An 18,537-nucleotide genomic window follows, 5' to 3' on the forward strand; every position below is an offset into this window, starting at 1 on the left:
AACCAAACAGTGGGAACAGCAGTAAGTGGAGGCCATAAGGCAGGGAGAAACACAGAGGGAGTTATTTGGCAAGTGGTAGCATCACCATATGACAGGGCAAGGAAGAGGAGGCAAGGGACAAGATAGCCTGAATGACCTTCCAACTCCTACCCTTCCAACCACACTGTACAGCAGCAATGAGGATACTTTCTTATCTCCATTACTCACATCTCCCATCTTAGAACTAAGACAACCTAAGCAAGCCTAAGCAAGTCACAGGGTCTAATTAACGTAGGACCTGCAAAAACCTATCCTATATAACCTGTTGTTGCTATTATTAAAAAAATCTGTTTCTTAACTCTAGGTTTATGAGAAGAACCTCTCTAAGAAACAGTGGAAATTTTGACATGTTCACAGCAAGATGCATTGATTCCACGCAGAACTACTATACTAATTGCCATAAGCAAAGAGTAAATGTAGAAGAGTCTTTCAGGCAACAGAAAGCAAAAAATACCAATGCCTGCTCAGCAACCATCTTCAAGCTTCTCCCCCAGCAGGTCCTATTCAATTGTTTGATTCCTGGAAAGCAACCTGCTTCCTCCTCCACTCCTATCTCAAGATGCTAAGCAGAACAGCTGTAGAATCTCCTTTGGCAAGCAGTTTCATTTAACGTTAAACTAAAAAGCCCTGTTATTTCAGTAATGCATTTTAAACTCACTGATTTAATCTTGCTGTTTTAGCAAGAGACATCCTTAGCAAAAACTAGATTGTCAATAGCAGGAATTATTGTATTAAAACATTTTCCTGTGAAAGTTTAATGGCATACTTGGGAACAAGGCCAAATTCACCCTTAATCACACTAGAGTCATTTTAAAGTAAAAACAAAAACCAAGAGCTCCGAGCCAAACAAAATTGCCACTGTAAACCACAAGTTCAAGATACCAAAAGATACCATGGTGGTATCTTTCAAGCCACTAGTGATCCGTTAGTGACCAAACAGCACTCAAAATGCAGAAGATAACTTTGCCTACTCAAAATTTTGACTTTATTAGTTTCCCCCGTTTCCCCTTAGCGCCCCCATATGAGAAGGCAAAGTTAAATGCCTGACTTTGAAATTCCTCTGCAGCCTTTCTAGAGAAAACCAGGAAGCACCCATCCGAGGAAGGCGAAAGTCGATAGTCACTTTGGTAAACAAACCCCACATCATATTGTACTCACGCACTTTACACGTGCTCCAGAGTTTGTTGTTGACGAAATGAATGTGCCATTGGTGGAAACTCCTAAGCCAGTGGCAAGGAAAACATTCTCTGAAACACTGGGCCAGTTATAACCTGCTTCCCCACTTTTATGCAATCATCATATGCAAAACTAAGCATTTATCAGCACTCTGCAGAATCCCAACGCGACTCCCGGAGGTGTCAGCACACTCGCTTCCCACCGGAGCTGCGCTCTTCCGAAACGGCCAGGCTGCGAGCGCGGAGGTGCACACGGGCGCTGAAAAGCGACGGGTCATTCCGCCCTCGGCCCCGGGTTTGTTTTTCAACAATACACGGCAAAAAAAAACCCCACACGCTTCCAGTTATCTCGCCTGCCCCTGCACCTGAGCAGAAAGATCCATCCGCGAGGAAGGAAGGAGGCGCCTAAGGCGCCCGGGGAGAGACGTTGAGTGGGGCGCTCAGAAAACAAGAGGGCGTCCGCGCGGGCCGGGCCCGGCCGGGGTCAGCGGCCGCAGCTCCCGACTGGGGCTGCGCAGGAAGGCCCGAGGTCCGGGCCGCACTCACCGAAGTCCAGGAACTGCTTCATGGAGAGCGGGGACGGTGAGAAGCGCGCGTAGAAGTCCACTTGGCCTGGAACGCCGCGTTCAGGCGCCGGGCCGGAGCCCGAGTCCGAGGTGAGGCTGCGGCTGACGCTGGGGCGGGCGTCGCGCAGCCCGGGGCTAGGACCGGCCGAGGCGGCTCCGCGCAGCAGCCGCGCCAGCCTCATGCTGAGCCCCGCCGGAGGAGCCGGAGCCCCGGGCGCCAGGTCGCCGCTCCGCAGCTCGTCCGGGTAGTACGTGAGGGACGTGGCGGCCTCGGGGGCGGGGAGCCGCTGTCACCGCCGCGGCCACCGCCCCCTTCGCCGGAGCCCGGCCCCTCCCCCGCCGCTGGGCGGGGCCCTGGGGGGGAGGAGGCGGGGAGCGCGCGCCGGGCCGCCCCCGGGTCAGAGTCCGGCCCCACGCGCCGCGGGGCGGGGCCCGGAGAGCGGCAGGGCGGGCGCGTGCGCCTGGAGGCCCGGCGCTGTGTAGTGCGCCCTCCCACGCCCTTTGGGAACAAAACCCACCTTCCTGCTTGCCCCGCCCTTCCAGCCTCAGCCGAAAGGCTCAAGGGCGGGGCCTGGCTCAAGGGCTCCGCTTCCAGGCGCCACGGTGTCCTGCTGTGAGCGTGTTCCAGAAACCCTCCTCTGTGATGCAAGCCCAATATTTTACAGGGGAGGAAACTGAGACCCAAAGAGTTTCAGGAGCAGACCGTTGCCAAACAGTGGGACAAAAGTACGAATGGTGATCACTGCAGAGTGTGGCCCTAAATAATAGCACAACGACCGCCGTCCCAGGAGAAGAGAATTGGCAGCCCAACTTGAAGCGTTATCTACAGGCATTCTCGGCCTGGGCAGCAGTGTATTAAAAAAGGCTCCCTCCATTCCGATTGCCCTTCTCTCTGTCCTCTTAGCGTCACAGTTTGGTTGCCCCATCCTTTCCAGGTTTCTAAATATAATATAAGACTAAATGTAATAATATAAGACTACAGAATTTCTAATTTTGATTCAATCCCTTAGAGTTGCAAAGGCTGAGTCACAGTGAAAATTACCACTGTCCCTTCTCTCCACTGCTACTTCCCCATATTATCGAACCACAGTTCTTTATAATGTCCTAGATGCAACAAAAATACTTTTCCATGGGTGTGTAGTTTATCAATTTTATTGTATAATTTATTATACAATAAAAATTTTATAGGTATAGATATACATATATACGTATATATGTATGTATATATGTGTATATATATCCAGCAGTTACTGGTATAGAATAATTCATTTCTCCATATGGTCAGTTCTTGAGTTGTATAAAAGTATATGTATAAAGAATGAGATGAGGACTTCCCTGGTGGCACAGTGGTTAAGAATCCGCCTGCCAATGCAGGGGTCACGGGTTCAATCCCTGGTCCGGGAAGATCCCACATGCCGCGGAGCAACTAAGCCCGTGTGCCACAACTACTGAGTCTGTGCTCTAGAGCCCACGAGCCACAACTACCGAAGCCAGTGCACCTAGAGCCCATGCTCTGCATCAAGAAAAGCCACCGCAATGAGCCCATGCACCGCAACGAAGAATAGCCCCCACTCTCCACAACTAGAGAAAGCCCGTACGCAGTAACAAAGACCCAACGCAGCCATAAATAAATAAATATATTTATTTTTAAAAAAAGAATGGGGCTTCCCTGGTGGTGCAGTGGTTGAGAGTCCGCCTGCCGATGCAGGGGACACGGGTTCGTGCCTCGGTCCGGGAAGATCCCACATGCCGCGGAGTGGCTGGGCCCGTGAGCCAGCCGTGGCCGCTGATCCTGCGCGTCCGGAGCCTGTGCTCCGCAACGGGAGAGGCCACATTGGTGAGAGGCCCGCATACCGCAAAAAAAAAAAAAGAAGTAGGGTGGTCTGAGGCCTGGAGAAAGGTGAATGGAGGTAAGGTGGTGAAGTAACCCGTGTTCTGTGCATGCGCAACTGAGCTACGTGCTTTTTCATGGGATGCTTGTTCAGAAAATGGAGGGGTTAGTGTGATCTGAGGGTGGAGTGTTTTGGCCTTCTGATGTCAAAAGGTCATCTATCCAACACTGCAGAAGGCCCAGTTGAATAGTTGGTGGTCTCGACCAATATGAACTGGGCAAGACTAGCTCCACGTTCCTGAAAAACAACTTTTGAAACCGTTACTATAGTGATCCATACGTCAGAGGTGTTATCTATAGGGGGCGGTTAAAGGAGTCTTGTGATATATTGTCTAAGCTATGTGAAGCTTGAAGGGTGTGCAATCTGTAGGAACAGTTAAGGTAGGTTTGATCAGTGAAGGCAGGTTACATATGATTGATTAAGCAAGTTATAGTTTAAGGGATCTGTTGACTGCCCTTGCTTTCATTATCCCACAGGTTTAGCTTGAGGGAGAACATTGACCACTTGGAAACAAGTGTAGGCGGTTGAGGGGATGGGGTGGAAGCAGCAAACATATTTTCCAAAAGTGGTGCCTCTAATAATTCTTTCAGGTATCTGTTAAAATGGTTGTTGTTATGATTTTGGTGACAATATCTTAGAGGAAGCAGTATGAACATGACTATGAGATATGTAGAGAAAGTAATCAGAGGGTGGTATCTCTTTTATATGTTTGCTGCCCCATCAGCCATACTCTGTACCCTCCAAATGTGGCCTTCCTTCATCCATTCTATGAATATTTGTTGAATGCCTAGGTACCAGGTCATGTTCTAGGTGGCTGGGAATAAAGCCATGTGCATTTCAGATAGGATCCCTTTCACATATGCCTGCTTTTACAAAGCATATAATGCAAAGTCCAACATGGTAGAAGAATTTTACACGTTGTCTTCAAATATTAGCCTGCTCCATAAAAGAAAGATTAGGTTTGTTCTGAGTGGCCCAGGCAGCAGATGGAAGACTTGTGGGTGGAAACTGTAGGGAGCCAGATCTGACTCACACGTGGAAAAACTTTGGTTACAGCCCTTTGACTGTGAAATGCGCAACCTTAGAGGAGGAGGGGGTTCTTGTCAATGACTGTTAGAGTCTGGAGGACAGCTTTCTAAGGACACTGTGGGGAGGATGATTAGGAAGCAATGTGGTGCTATGAAACGAGACTGGATTCTGGTGTCAAATCCTGGCTCTTTCGTGAACTGGCTATGTGGCCTTGGGTGAGTTACTTAACCTCTCTGAGCCTCAGCCTCCTTACCTAAAAAGGGGGTATAATATCTGTCTCACTGGGGGTGACTGTAACCTAGATAGTTTAGCCATCTGTGTTAGCACAATGCCCAGGGCATACTAAACACTCAAATGCCCTCTATTTTTTTTTTTTATCATTACTGGTGGTTTTTTAAAGTTATTTCCTTATTACGGTTTGATCAGAACCACTCACATACATGTTTTGCATGAAGCCAACTTTACCAAAGATTTGGTAGAAAACAATTTACAGTGGAATATTAGCCATCCTTAAAATAGCCCCTCAACTACTCTGTGATTCTGCTGCAGCCTCCAGTCGTTCTGCCTTCCTCCTTCTCCCCTTCCTTCCAGATCACTCCTTGAGCTCTAAATTCTTCTCACACTATCACGCACAGTTTTATTCAGCTTCCTCGGCCCTGATTTGCAACTGTGCTGTTTTCCACCGGAGCATGTCGAGGTGCTCAGCTGAACATTAACTTGTGTGAAAGCACAAAGGCCGGGCAGAAAGCTTGAGATTTATCATATCAAGGTTCTTTCACCCAGAAACCAATCCAGCTTTTCTTTTCTCCAAAGTATATTCACCAAGCTTCCACCCAATATACAGAGAATGAGTATATAAAAATAGATTTAAAATTACATCAACTTTTCACTTCTTGGTCAGAGGCTTAGGGTCCAGAAACTGGAGAGAACATTAGATTTTTTTCAGGTATCTGTTAACATGACGGTTGTTAAGACTATAGTAAAAATATTTCAGAGGGAGCAATATAAGCATAAGACTGTAAGATACGGGATCAAAGGTAGAAAGTGATCAAAGGGTGGTATCTCTTTTACGAACTTTTACCAAAGGGCTATATTATTTAACTATGTACATATAAAGTATAACTGTAATGTAAGGCTCTATAAAAACCTTTATAGCAGACTTGGGCGGGATTCTCTAAATTCACTGAGATTTTGATTCTTGTTGGACTGATTTGAATGAAAATCATGGAAACAAACTGGACTATGTTCACCCTGTCTCCTTTACCCTCTGGCTTCATGGGGCTCAGAGGACAAGAGGAAAGTTATGACTATTTATTTTCCTGCCCCTTCCTGCTGGGCCATTATTTGCGTCCCTCTTAAGTGTGGCCACAGCTCCCTCCCCATGCCCAGTGAGCCCTAGAGGTGGTACCAGTTTCCTTCTCCTGTTAATTGGGGGTGCTTCACGATCCCTGTCTCTTTACTCTGCCCACACCTCTGTAAAGAGTCCCTTCACACACTCTTCTGTTTCCCCTTTGGGTATGCTACCATTTCCTGTCCCAGAACCCTGATGCTTTACAAAGGTAACTTCCAAACAAAAGATAAAAAGCATGACTTTCATGCAACTACAAAATGAACACATCATCACATTGTGTACGTTTAACATCTTATGATTTTATCAATTATACTTCAATAAAGCTGAAAAAATAAAATGAACACACCCAAATTTTAATTAACACATTCATTAAATGAGGGAATCAGAAAAAGTATTACAACCAGTTCAAAGGAGAAGCCAAAAAATAGGATTACAGAAACGAATTTGTAAAGGGCTGTAAAACTGGCTTTTCCCCTTAGGAGTCCGGAACCCTCCACCTCCACCTCCACCAGACAGAACGTATTTGCATGGATATAGGCAAGAATTATTTGCATTATCAGTTACCTACTATTTACATAGTTATAAATAGCTCAAAGGCAGTGAGTCAGAATCAGACACCCTAAGAAGCTGTGCTCTGATTAATGCATGGTATTTCACTGAGGCATGATTTTCCCCTACCTACATTTGCCTTCTTTCTTTAAGAAGGACCGTCATTCAAGTGATTACCTGTGCAGTGATGTGGAGGCCATCCTGTTCACCAGGACTTGTTTTAGAGAAATCCCCGTATTTATCTGGCGTAGGTATTTGATATGCTGCTCGAGTTGAGAGGGAGATCCCCAGGGAACGAGTAACAGAACAGCCCTGCAGGAAGCTAGGAGAGGAATCCACTCTGCAGAGCTCAGGAGGAGGGGAGGTGGCATTTGCAAAGGCTGTTTCACAATGAGAGCGCTCCCTGAACCCTCAGTAAAGCTCACTAGAAAAAGAAAAAGATGGTTGAGACTGGGTCTTTTGTGCCTTTGTGCAAATTGGTGAAAGGGGTGAATTTTGCATGAGAATTGGGGGCAGCATTTGCACTTGAGGAGCCTAAGCAGTGGTCAGGTTGAAGGGGACTCTGAGGTCGAAAACCCCTAAGAGTTTACAGACCTGACAGAACTCTGGACCTGGACAAACTGGAATTTGCCATTTGAGCTAATTCTGGGGGCAAGAAGTCTGCTGATGTCTGAATTATATATGCCATCAGCACAGTTCAAGTTGTTCCCTTTAAAATTTTGTTGGGGGGGAGGGCATCCAAATTTCTAGTTTCACCACCAATTTCCCTTTATTTCTTTCATTTCTTTCCTTCTTAGGTTTCTAGCTGCCTAGTTCTGGGGTTCACTCATTCTGTAAATGTTTCTTTAGACATGCTGTGTCCTGGGCAGGAACTAGTTTAAGTTCTGGGGATACAGCAATGTACAAGACATCCAGGTCCCTGCTGTCATGGGGCTTCCATGATAAGGGGAAGAGACAGAGAATAAATATATAAGATTATCTCAGAGAGTGCTACAGGCTATAACAATAATAAACTAGTGTGTGTGTGTGTTGTATGGAGGCTGAGATTAGGACCTTCAGAGGCCCTAAAAAAAAAAAAGATGTTAATGTGACTCCTCCCATCATGAGCCTCAAAAAAACCAATCATTGCTACTGCAAGAAACAAAACAGAAAATCCTTAAGCTTGTTGGCCTTCATTCATTCACAATTCAGTGAAAAGGTCATTACGTGAGACTTTGGATTATGACTGCTATGATTCCCTCAAAACACATAGCTGGCTACAGTCATCACCTCAACTTGCAAATAACCGCGGGCAAGGCACAGAGTTAAGGCCGAGGCGCGAGTCTTTTGCTTCCTGGACACTGTCCTGTCCAGCCCCCTCCTCCACTCTCAGGAGATCAACTGAAAGGCTTTTTCAAAAGGTCCTTTTCCATTTGTTCTGCCTGTGGAGGTGCCCCCACTGTCTGTCAGGAAACTATAACTTAAGATTCTGTAAAGAGCTTGGATCTACAGCCATGTCCTCTTCAGAACAATGTGAGTTGCCATATTTCACTGATGCTTAGATTTTTTTTTTCACATTTTAACACTTCACAAATCAATAAGGTCTTACAATTCCCATCAGAACAGGTGTTGACATTGCCTATGTTTTTGATCATCAAAACTTGGAGACTGGGTATCAGCTGTCTGGAAGAAAATCCTGAACACTGAAGCGCCCTCTTAAGAAATGCTGCAGGGCTTCCCTGGTGGCGCAGTGGTTGAGAGTCCGCCTGCCGGTGCAGGGGACACGGGTTCGTGCCCCGGTCCGGGAAGATCCCACATGCCGCGGAGCGGCTGGGCCCGTGAGCCATGGCCGCTGAGCCTGCGCGTCCGGAGCCTGTGCTCCGCGACGGGAGAGGCCACGACAGTGAGAGGCCCGCGTACCGCAAAAAAAACCCAAAAACAAATGCTGCATCACAATAGTTATTTTTTGGAAAAGACATTATTCTGAGCTAAAGGTTAATATAAAGAAGGTTATAATATAAAGAAGTTCTTGGAGAATCTTAATTTATTTCACTTACTTTTTCCTATTATTATATGTACAAGGAATATGATTAAAATCTGTCTAAATGTATCTAGAGCTGTTACTAAGATAAAATTTTAAGGGATAAGAAAGCATTGTCATTGGCGACCTTTTAAAATTCTTACTAGGAGGAATATCAGGAGACAAACTGTCTCTAATGCAACTGGTAATTGGAATTGAGATCACCTGGGGAGGGTACAGGAAGCCAGAGACAGTCTCTCACAGCAAAAATATTTAAGGCATAACAATAGTGGAAGCCAAAGAAAAAGCGCTTTCAAAAATAAGGGAGCATTCGATATTGTTAAATATTCTCCAGCAGTCAAGTAAAATGAGAACTGAGAAGTATGCTTTAGACTTAATAACCAAAAAGTTGGTGGTGGCTTTGGAACAAGTGGCTGCATGAGAACAGTGATGAGGAAGTAGAGATGATAACTCTACTTGTAAATAATAACTCTACTTGTAAATAAATACAGTCATTGGGAAGGACCACTGTGGAGTTGGTTTATTTATATATTTTACAATGGGAAAGTCTTGAGTATGTCTAACTGCTGGAGGTGAGAAACTTATGAAGCAAGCTGGATATAAAGAAGAGGGAGAACTTAAGTGCCTGAATAGGGTCCTGGAGGACTGGAAGTGTTGCCTTAGATGGGAGGAGGGACACATCTTTGATTGGGATGCGTTATCAGTATGTTTAAGAAATGTGTGGAATTGATATGGGCAGACCTGGGCTGGAATCAAGGCTCCGCCACTTTCTAAATGTGTAACCTTGGCTAAGTTGCTCACTCTTACTAATGATTACAGCCATTTCTCTTTCTGTGGCATAGGCACTGACCAATGAAGCAGTTATTTTAACAGAGAATGCTGAGGCCGTATAGCCTAGTGGAGAGAACATCGTGTGTTAAATCAGACCAGGGCTCAAATCTAGTCAGGAAATTGAGAAAATCCTTATACAATAATTTGCATTTTGTGTGTGTGTGAAGCAGGAGGTATAGTGTGCTTGAAGCTAAAGGGAAAGGTGGGAGAAGCTCACTGGATAAACCATCTAAGGAAAGGAAATTCAGAATAACCACGTCTTCTTTTGATAATCCTTCTAGAGATGCGTTAGGGTTGACGGATTTTACTTTGTATTAAGCAGGACTCTTGCAGACTCAAGTACAGAAAACCTAGTTCAAACTTCCTTAAATAAAAGACCATTTTTTTCTTAAGTCACTGAAAAACTCTTCGAGTGGTACATCCAAAGCATCAGTGTGTCCTGCCCTTCTCTTCCTCTTTCTTCCTCCCATATTTCAGCTCTGCTATTCTTGGTGTTGGGTTTCTTGTGAAGCTTCACAAGGCTGACTCCCTGCATTATTTTAGAGATGGACAGAGTAGCAGCAGGCTTTAGTCCCTGATGGGCAAAAGCTCACTAGTGAGCACCCCTCATTGCTCTAGAAAAACACTAGGATTGACTCTGGCCAGGCTGGGGCCATGTTTCCAGCCCTGGAAACTGGAAGTAGGTGTGGAGAGGTGGTGGTACACACACACCTATACCTATCCAACATCAGGGACTGAATTAGAAGAAAGGGAAACAGCAGATTCTTTCATCTGAAGGGATGCTGGGCAGGTAAAGAAACAACACATTATTTTCCATGTTCTGCAGACTGGTATTGTGTTTTCTTATGAAACACTGCGATTTAATGGAGACATTCAATCCATGAAATGTGACATTCTCTCACAGAATAATGATTTTTTTCTCTATTTTTATTCCCTTCATTTCCAGATTATTTAGGTCAGATAATGTGCATACACATTTCTACCCTCTTTTAGAGGAGATTTAGAAAAAAGAAACAAGATTCACCTTGATGTGACGTATATCTTGGAGAATCAGGTTGATCTTAAAAGGAATAAAAGTATTTTCAATCCAGCATTAGCTAGAAGAAGGCAGTTACATCCCCTCTATGTATTTTCTTTTAGTTTCCTAGATCTTTTACCATTTTCTTTGGGTGAGTGACCATATCAGTCGGAATTCAGGGCATAAAAATAGAAATCGTTCTAGATATTGCTGGCATGAAGGGAATTAATTCAGGAAATTACATGTATACAAAATAGACTAAAGTAGGCTCTAGCCTGGGCCTCTGAGGATAATTTCTAGAACAATGACGCATCTGGGGATTTCTGGAAATTGAGGAGAAGACAAATACTTGTAGCTGCAATCCACGGTCGAAAACAGCAGAAAAGAGACCACCACCAGTCAATCCTTTCTGATACTTAAAGCTAGAAGACACTCAACACTGAACCTCCACAACCGTGTCTGCCTGTAGAAACACCCACTGAGTCCACCTTGCAGATCTCAAATGAAGGAATATAATTCATAGACTCTAATTCACGTGCAAAATCCCTAGCTGTAAGGGAGTCTGGAAAAGTATTTTTAGCTTTCCAGCCCTTCTAACTAGAAGAAGGGTGGAATAGAGGTGGGGCAAGCCAATCCATAGGTATCTACCACAATGGTCTTAGGCATCTTATTCATTTGTTTTCTGGCAGGAGTAGTTGGGTTGTTTGTGGTGGCAACAGGCAAAGGGAAACTGAAGAATTGTTGCTGCTTGAGAAAGGAAATGTCAAATTCAAAAACTTAACTCTTAGCCTGACCCTTACTTCAGTCTTTTTGTTTTGTTACTGATTTAGAGAAGTCACTATAACCAGACCAACATATCATTGCTTCTGTGGGTCAGCCACCAGAACTGGCGGATTGCTCCCCATTCCGTTGTAATGGGATTCACTGTAACGGGATTTTGCTTCTAGCAGGGCAGGTGTCTTGAAGGCATGACCCATAAGAGTAGCCTAAAACGAATGTTATCTATCCTGTCAAGACAGTGAAACCTATAGACTCACATATAACAAATACTAAAATGTGCCCTGATTGCTCCTTATCCACAAGTCTGAGGATGTTAGGGGGTTGGAAATTGTATAAAGTGAGTAGATTGGTGTCTATTTCCTAGAGGCCTCCTAGGTTATAATACTGTTTACTCCATATACTGTTTTATAGATGAGGAAATTAAACCATTGGGGGTAAGTAAACTTGCCCAAGGTCACACAAGTAGGAAGTGGCAGAGAAGTAACCTGAACCTTGAATGAAGGTCGGCTCCATAGACCCTTGCTGCCCAACGTGTAATCTGTGGACCAACAGCATTGCAGCACCTGGAGCTCGTTAGAAATGTTGGCTCTCAGGCTCTTTTCCAGGCTGTCTGAGGCAGCACCTGCATCTTAAGATCCCTAGGTGATGCTCAGGCATGTGAAAGTGTGATGAGGACGGCTCTTAACCACCTTGTTGATTTAAGACTTCCGAACCAGGGTGGCTTTCTCAGTTTGGTAAGCACCCTAGAAGTTGTTCCATCAGCAATTTGATGACACCATAGAATCAAACAGACCTCCAGTTTTCCTAGGGAAAAGTGCCTTTTTTTTGGACTTTAACAAGGTCTTTCAGTCGATGCATTGTGACATGTGCGAGGGAGAAATGGGAGTTGTTCCAACTGTCCTTCCAATGACAGACTTGGTCTAATGTAAGTGATGTAACTCAAGCACGAGATGGGCTCTGTGAGCACATCCTCTTCTGCATAGCAGTAAAGGTATAAGCAACAAAGCTACAACATGCCTTCCCATTACAGGAAACCAAAGAATCAATAGTGTGGGTGAAGAACTGAGGAAGGGTTCCCAAAAAAATAATCCTTTCTTTTTACGCTCTTCCATTTCAGAAAAAAAAAAAAAATCAAGAAGAATCAGTACATAGCAATTTCAAGATGCCTACAGACTGACTTTGTGTGCATGCTCCCACCCCAACCCGCATTCTGGTCATTGTATTAAGGGCTTGAAACAATTGAACACAGAAGCAAGGTCACTCTTGTTGTACAAAATGACCTACGTTGATAAGCAGTTGAAGAGTTAGGCTCCCAGTATTTTTTAGTTAGTTACGGGTACTTGGACTTGCAGATTATAGCTGTAACAGGTAAATCACAGGGTATGATAGACCTTGAAGAGTGAGGAAACGAAAGGTCAGTGACAGTTAAACTATGTTTCCCCATCTGTAAAATGAGGAAGTAGAACTAGATTTCCATGCTTCCTTCCTATTTTAACATTTTATGAATCTACGTAACAAATGTGATTATAAAAATAGCTAACATTTGGGCTTCCCTGGTGGCGCAGTGGTTGAGAGTCCGCCTGCCGATGCAGGGGACACGGGTTCGTGCCCCGGTCCGGGAAGATCCCACATGCCGCGGAGCGGCTGGGCCCGTGAGCCATGGCAGCTGAGCCTGCGCATCTGGAGCCTGTGCTCCGCAACGGGAGAGGCCACAACAGTGAGAGGCCCGCGTACCGCAAAAAAAAAAAAAAAAAAAAAATCTAACATTTATTGAGCACTTTCTGATCATCTCATTTATTCCTTATAAAAATCCACGAGATAGGTACTAATATCAATCTTACTTTACAAATGGAGAAACTGGGGCACAGACAGGTCAGTCACTCGCCGGGGTTATATTTCTAAGAGGGGAAGCTAATTCATACCCTGGCAGTCTGACTGCAACCTCACTCTTGTTCAATCACCTCCTACTTTATGGCAAATATGCCTCTAGCTTCCAAGCTCTCATTACTTGGAAGCATCACACACAGAGATAAGGCATTTCCACATAGAGGGCGGACCCCTTGCCGTAAATATTCAGGCCGTCCAACGACCTCTATAGCAGCTCTCAACCTGAGCTACACTTTGTGTCACCTGGGGAGCCTTAAATAGCACTAATGCCTGGGGTCCCACCCTCTGAGATTCTGATAAAGTCAGTCTAACATGAGGTCTGGGCACTGGGACTTTTAAAAAATGTTTCTTAGGAATTCAAATAGGCAGCCCAGATTGAGAATGACTACTTCCAATTTTCCAGGAATGGGGTTTGTTCTGGAGGCAAGTTCTACCCATGCAGGACCAGGTACTGACCTTATGTGTCAACCGTTCATACCTTGATGCAAGATTTTTAATCTGCTACTTATGTAAATTTACCTGTGTTCGTCAGTACCATCTGTTATTTTAGATGAGCTTCCAATAAAAGGTCAGAGCCCATGTCTTATTTGTACGTGTATCCCCAGAGCCTAGTACCATCCTAGAAATTTTATTTCTAATTGGGAAAAAAATGATGAAACCACACCTAACCATCTCCATATTACAATCACAGGATCTGTTACAGTGACAATAACAGGATCTTAAATCTCACTTAAATCTATCTACTGGTTATTGTTGAACTGAATATTTATCTGCTAGGCTTCGAGATAGTAAAAGAAGCACACTCTGTCCCTGTAGTTTGAGATTTCTTGGGGATGTTCTCGAAGGATGAATAGTGTGTGAGAAATATTATCTAACCTCTGCTAATACGGTATGTCTCTGCTTATTTCCATGACCCCGGCACAGGCAGCCTGACAGAGAGATGGCTCCAGGGTCAAGGCAAAGAGATTGAGGCACTTAAGCTTGGCTGACTGCTACAAAAATCGCACTTGTTTTCCTTCATACCAGTATAGCCATCGCCAATACCTGGTTAGCTTTTCCCTTTGTGGCTTGCACTGTGCTAGACAAGTTTTCTCACTCTGACTTGTGTTTTACAGTTCACTTACCCATAGAGGATTTAACCAGGAATCCCTTTATAACACTTCCCTCCTAGATGGGTCTGTTGGTGACACCTCTGCAGACCTGGCCTCAGCCACTAGCACACAGCACTCTCACAATCTAACAGCTGGGTCAGAGTCAGCAAAACCTGTTTTTTAAGGTACAAGAGAAAGAAAACTGTTACTCGCCATTTGACCATAATCAGGAACTAGTGGAGGAACAGATGCCCACTAGCTTCTCTGCAATAGCCACTCTTCTGAAATCATTCTTCAGTTCATTTTCTCCATCTCTTTGAAGCTCAGTGCACGTGGTTGGACCACGGAAGTCCAACCAAAGGATGGACCACCCATCCTTTGGTCTCGAGGAACTGCCTTTAATCATTTACTTCATGCTACCCAAGCTGATCAAACAACCCTTCCACATTCCTGTTTTCTCAGCTCTGGGGATGTACTTATGTGGAAGCCAGTCACCTACAGCATTCCACTCTTTCCTCCTTTAAAACAAAACAGTCCGTCAGTCCCAGCCTGTCTTCCCACATTGTCCTTCTGTGGGCTAGGGTACTAGAGATGAGCTTATTAAGATGTTTTCATTTAGGGTAGAAGGCTAGAACTTATCCTTACTTCCCTGGTCTGGACAACTGAAAGCATTCCCCACTGACATCTACCCCACATTCTAGAATATTCTGAACCACAAGGGCATATCATAAGCCATGACTGTGCATGACACACTGCGAGGTTGTGGCAATGACACGTCAGTGTTTGCAGACGGGTCCAAGGATCCCCTGTATAATACCACTATCACTCCTAGGCATCCCTGTATTTTATGAGAGGGGGAGAAGCGAATAGAATCACAGGAGTCATATAAAGCACTGCCAATGACCTCCAGCCAAGAGCATTTATGCCATAGCCCTAGCCAAACCACAGTTACTGACACTCTTAACAGTTATGTTGATTATACATTATTGCAGTGATTTAAACTGGGTACACCCATAGGACTGTGGCTAATAAAGGGTCACAGCCACTGGCCTATCATTAAGGAGTGCCAATCACTCATTTCTTTGGGTGATAACATCTGTCTGATCTTCCAAGAACTAAGAAAGCTAAGACTTAACACGTTACACCAAGTTCAATGGAAAACTATTACCTAAGAGCCTGGGCATATAATACATTTTAGATTGGAAATTTATTCAGGCCAGGGCATGCTATATTATCTGGGCGCTATATACATACCTTATATTTATTAAATTGTGATAATCCAGCTAGAGAAGTTTCATAAAATTGCTTAAATTTAAACGAAATCCATTGGTGAAGAAAATATTTTCTGACCTGTCAATTCTGCCAAATCAGTCCTTGGTGACCAGTATGATGAGTCGTGTCACAGCTGGCCTGCTCTCACATCCAAAGTGTATTCTAAGAAGAAAGCAACTTAGCCATAAGAACTTTTCGCTTCATGCCATGGTATCATTGCTAAATGACGCATCGTAAGCCTTTGAAGCAAATGAATCAACACATACAGACATCTCCCAATTTGTAGGTATCTTGAACAAACCACCTTTAAGATCATTTTCTTTTGAAAATATCCTCAACTGAACAGTAGAGCCAAAAGGGGGGAAAAAAACCCCATCCATCACATTTACATTGCATTTTGGGGGGGGCTGATGTGAGATTATTCTTAGTGTCCCATATAAATAAAAACACGAAAAACTTTACAGTTTAGTTTGATGAAATAAAAAGAAAGGCAATTCACATTATTTATAATTTCACATATACAATGCTGTGTTACTAAGCAATGAACAGTTTCATAAAAAAATTTATTTCACACTTTTATACAAATATCCACAGGTATTTTTCTAATCATGAAATAATTTCACAATGCTAGTTAGTATAAAAATGTATCAAATGCAAACAGACCAGTGACTTGACTTGAGATGACATTTTTAACAACTATAAATTTAAACACCACTACATTCTTGCTGCTTTTGTTGTTGAACCACCCTTGTCCCCCCCCCCCCCCGCCCACCTTTTAGGACATTCATTTTTATAACAAAGGTCTATAAACACTTTCAAAATACCAGCTTCTGAGCAACCTATACGCCAGTGCACTAGGTTGCAAGTTACCTAAGCAAGAAACTGAGATTTTAAACACTGTTATGACCTGTTTTAGAGAAATCTTTGTAAACAAAATATCACTTATATAACTATTTTTGTTTTGAAAATTCCAAAGTACAACTAGTATCTTAAGGGCATAACATTTCTGAAAGGAAAAAAAAAAAAATTCAAACTCCAAAGCAACAATGGCACACGTAGCTGTATTTTGTTCTTTTAAAAGATTCTGAGATGCTGCTTACACTATAGCCAAACAAATTAGCACCTGTTTGCTGTTGCGCCCCATATAACTTAACATTTTGAAGTACAGTGATTTTTTAAAATTTAGTTTTCGTATCTATTCAATCTCTATTGAATGTATTATATAATAATATCTTCCTCCTCCCTCCCCTTCATCTTTAAAATTAAACAATTTAAAGTTCTTTATATAATAATATCTTCCTCCTCCCTCCCCTTCATCTTTAAAATTAAACAATTTAAAGTTCTTTTTTAGAGTAGTCAAAGTCTTTTGGGGGATGCAGACAGGAGAGGAAACAAAGCAAGAAAACAGAACATCAACTCACTGATTAAATGCTTCCAGTAACATTTAAAAATGTCAAAGCCACAATGTTCTAACTTTTGGTATCAAGTATTCAGTAGTCTTACGCTGGATCGGTTTGGGTCCACCCTAGGTACTCACCGTTTCTTTCAAGTCCTGAATATACAGTATTTTCAGCAGTGACTAAACTGCACTAAAGTCCAACAAACAATCCCATCATTTCCAAGAGTTCCTGAAAGTTATAGCATGAAATTCAGAAATATCACACAGGGCTCTAAACTAAAAAATACCTGCTGTCTTTAAGAATTAAACATCTTACAGTTAAATCCTATTTCTTAAATGTTTTGGGTCTGGAGGGAGGGGGTAAGGGCTGCCACGAAGGGAGATGTTTTAATAACTTAAACTTATCTGTAAAGTATAACAACTCTGATACATTTATACAGAATTACTGTTTTCTTTAGGCAGTCAATAATTTAGGTCCGACCAACGACCTCTCATGTTCTAATTCTGATTGCTTAATCCAACCTGAAGGGTAAACTGGAGAATCTTTGGCCTGTTAGTCAATTAACAAAATGGTTTGTAAAAAAGAAAAATAAATACCATCTACAAATAAGTATAACTAGCATTCAAATCTGTTATGCCTGTGTGTTTTAGTGAGAGGGGAATTAAACCTCTGTGTATTTGGTGTGAGCAGGTATTCACACATCTAGGAAATGGAAAAAGATGGCAGGATGGCAGCATCACCTTCTATTGCACACTTAATTTATGGGAGCACTTTAAACTGAACCCAGCTACCCTGACGGCATAGTCTTGTAACACAGGACAGTGGACTTGCAGGTTCTCTGGTCCTGCGAGAAGAACGTTTGCAGAGGTGGTGCCGAGGTCAGGATGGTCACTCTGTTGGTGCAGTGGTTGTGGTGGCTTCTTCCAGCTATACCATCAAGAGGATGTGGCAGGTCCTTCCCCAGCACAGGTAAGTCAGTCACACCAAAAACAAAGGCAACCCGGAACATTAAATTAAGGCAGTTTAAAGAAAAATCCATTCCAACAGCCTTCAAATTGGCCGTGCAAAACAGGAGCCTCAGGCTACATAACAATGTCCACAGTTAAAACTGTAGGCTTGTACTGTGTGTAATCTGTCTGAAATCTGTATTCAGGTATTGAACAGGCTTTTCAATCCATTTGAATTTCTGGGTTGGGGAAAACAAAAAGCAGTTTGGGTACTGTGAAGCTTTTTTGGCCCCCCTAGGAGTAGCTTTCATTTTCATTCCACCTTGTGATCCACTGTTTTTTTTCAAGGTTATCATTATATTTTTCATCTTGGATCTCTCGCTCCTCTTTCCGGATCCTTACAGCATGGTATCGGGGAACACTATCGTCGTACCTAGAGCGTTTAAAGAATCCACACTGGAGGCAGGGGAGAAAGACACAGAAACAAATTAAATAATTCCAACAAGAGCATGTCCACTAGATGGCAATGTCTAAGCTTTCTGTTCACCTATGCCTAACTTTGGACTTGGACAAAGAATAAAACACATGGTTTTCTTTTAAGAAGGAACCAATAGGTCAAAAAGAAATGATAACAGCCGGTGGGGATAAACGGAAGAGAACAGCTGTAAAACTGGAAGAAAAGTCCCTTTT

The 18,537-nt window shown here is 43.4% G+C and overlaps 2 protein-coding genes and 1 long non-coding RNA gene across 7 annotated transcripts in view; 1 reads left to right on the top strand and 2 right to left on the bottom strand.

The window, feature by feature from the left end:
- Positions 1–2,063, bottom strand: part of PDK1 (pyruvate dehydrogenase kinase 1) — a 38,497-nt gene extending 36,434 nt beyond the window's left edge. Inside the window, exon 1 of the mRNA XM_022570042.3 lies at positions 1,761–2,063. Coding sequence (XP_022425750.1) covers positions 1,761–1,962 — 202 coding nt within the window. The 5' untranslated portion in view covers positions 1,963–2,063. The remainder of the gene's footprint in view (positions 1–1,760) is intronic.
- Positions 1,785–18,537, top strand: part of LOC149748570 (uncharacterized) — a 46,820-nt gene continuing 30,067 nt past the window's right edge. For all 3 annotated transcript variants that reach the window (XR_016394135.1, XR_016394137.1, XR_016394136.1), the window contains exon 1: positions 1,785–1,870. This is a non-coding gene — a long non-coding RNA (uncharacterized LOC149748570). The remainder of the gene's footprint in view (positions 1,871–18,537) is intronic.
- The window catches only part of ITGA6 (integrin subunit alpha 6), an 83,212-nt gene continuing 74,379 nt past the window's right edge, over positions 9,705–18,537 (bottom strand). For 2 of the 3 annotated variants that reach the window (XM_089916662.1, XM_022570040.2), the window contains one exon: positions 9,705–18,303. In XM_089916662.1, coding sequence (XP_089772788.1) covers positions 18,142–18,303 — 162 coding nt within the window. In that variant the 3' untranslated portion in view covers positions 9,705–18,141. The remainder of the gene's footprint in view (positions 18,304–18,537) is intronic. The other variant, XM_022570041.2, reaches the window with a different exon arrangement.

Source organism: Delphinapterus leucas, chromosome 8, assembly GCF_059928025.1.
Source record: "Delphinapterus leucas isolate spDelLeu-1000000601 "Yukka" chromosome 8, BTC_Dleu_Yukka2, whole genome shotgun sequence".
Taxonomy (NCBI): domain Eukaryota; kingdom Metazoa; phylum Chordata; class Mammalia; order Artiodactyla; family Monodontidae; genus Delphinapterus; species Delphinapterus leucas.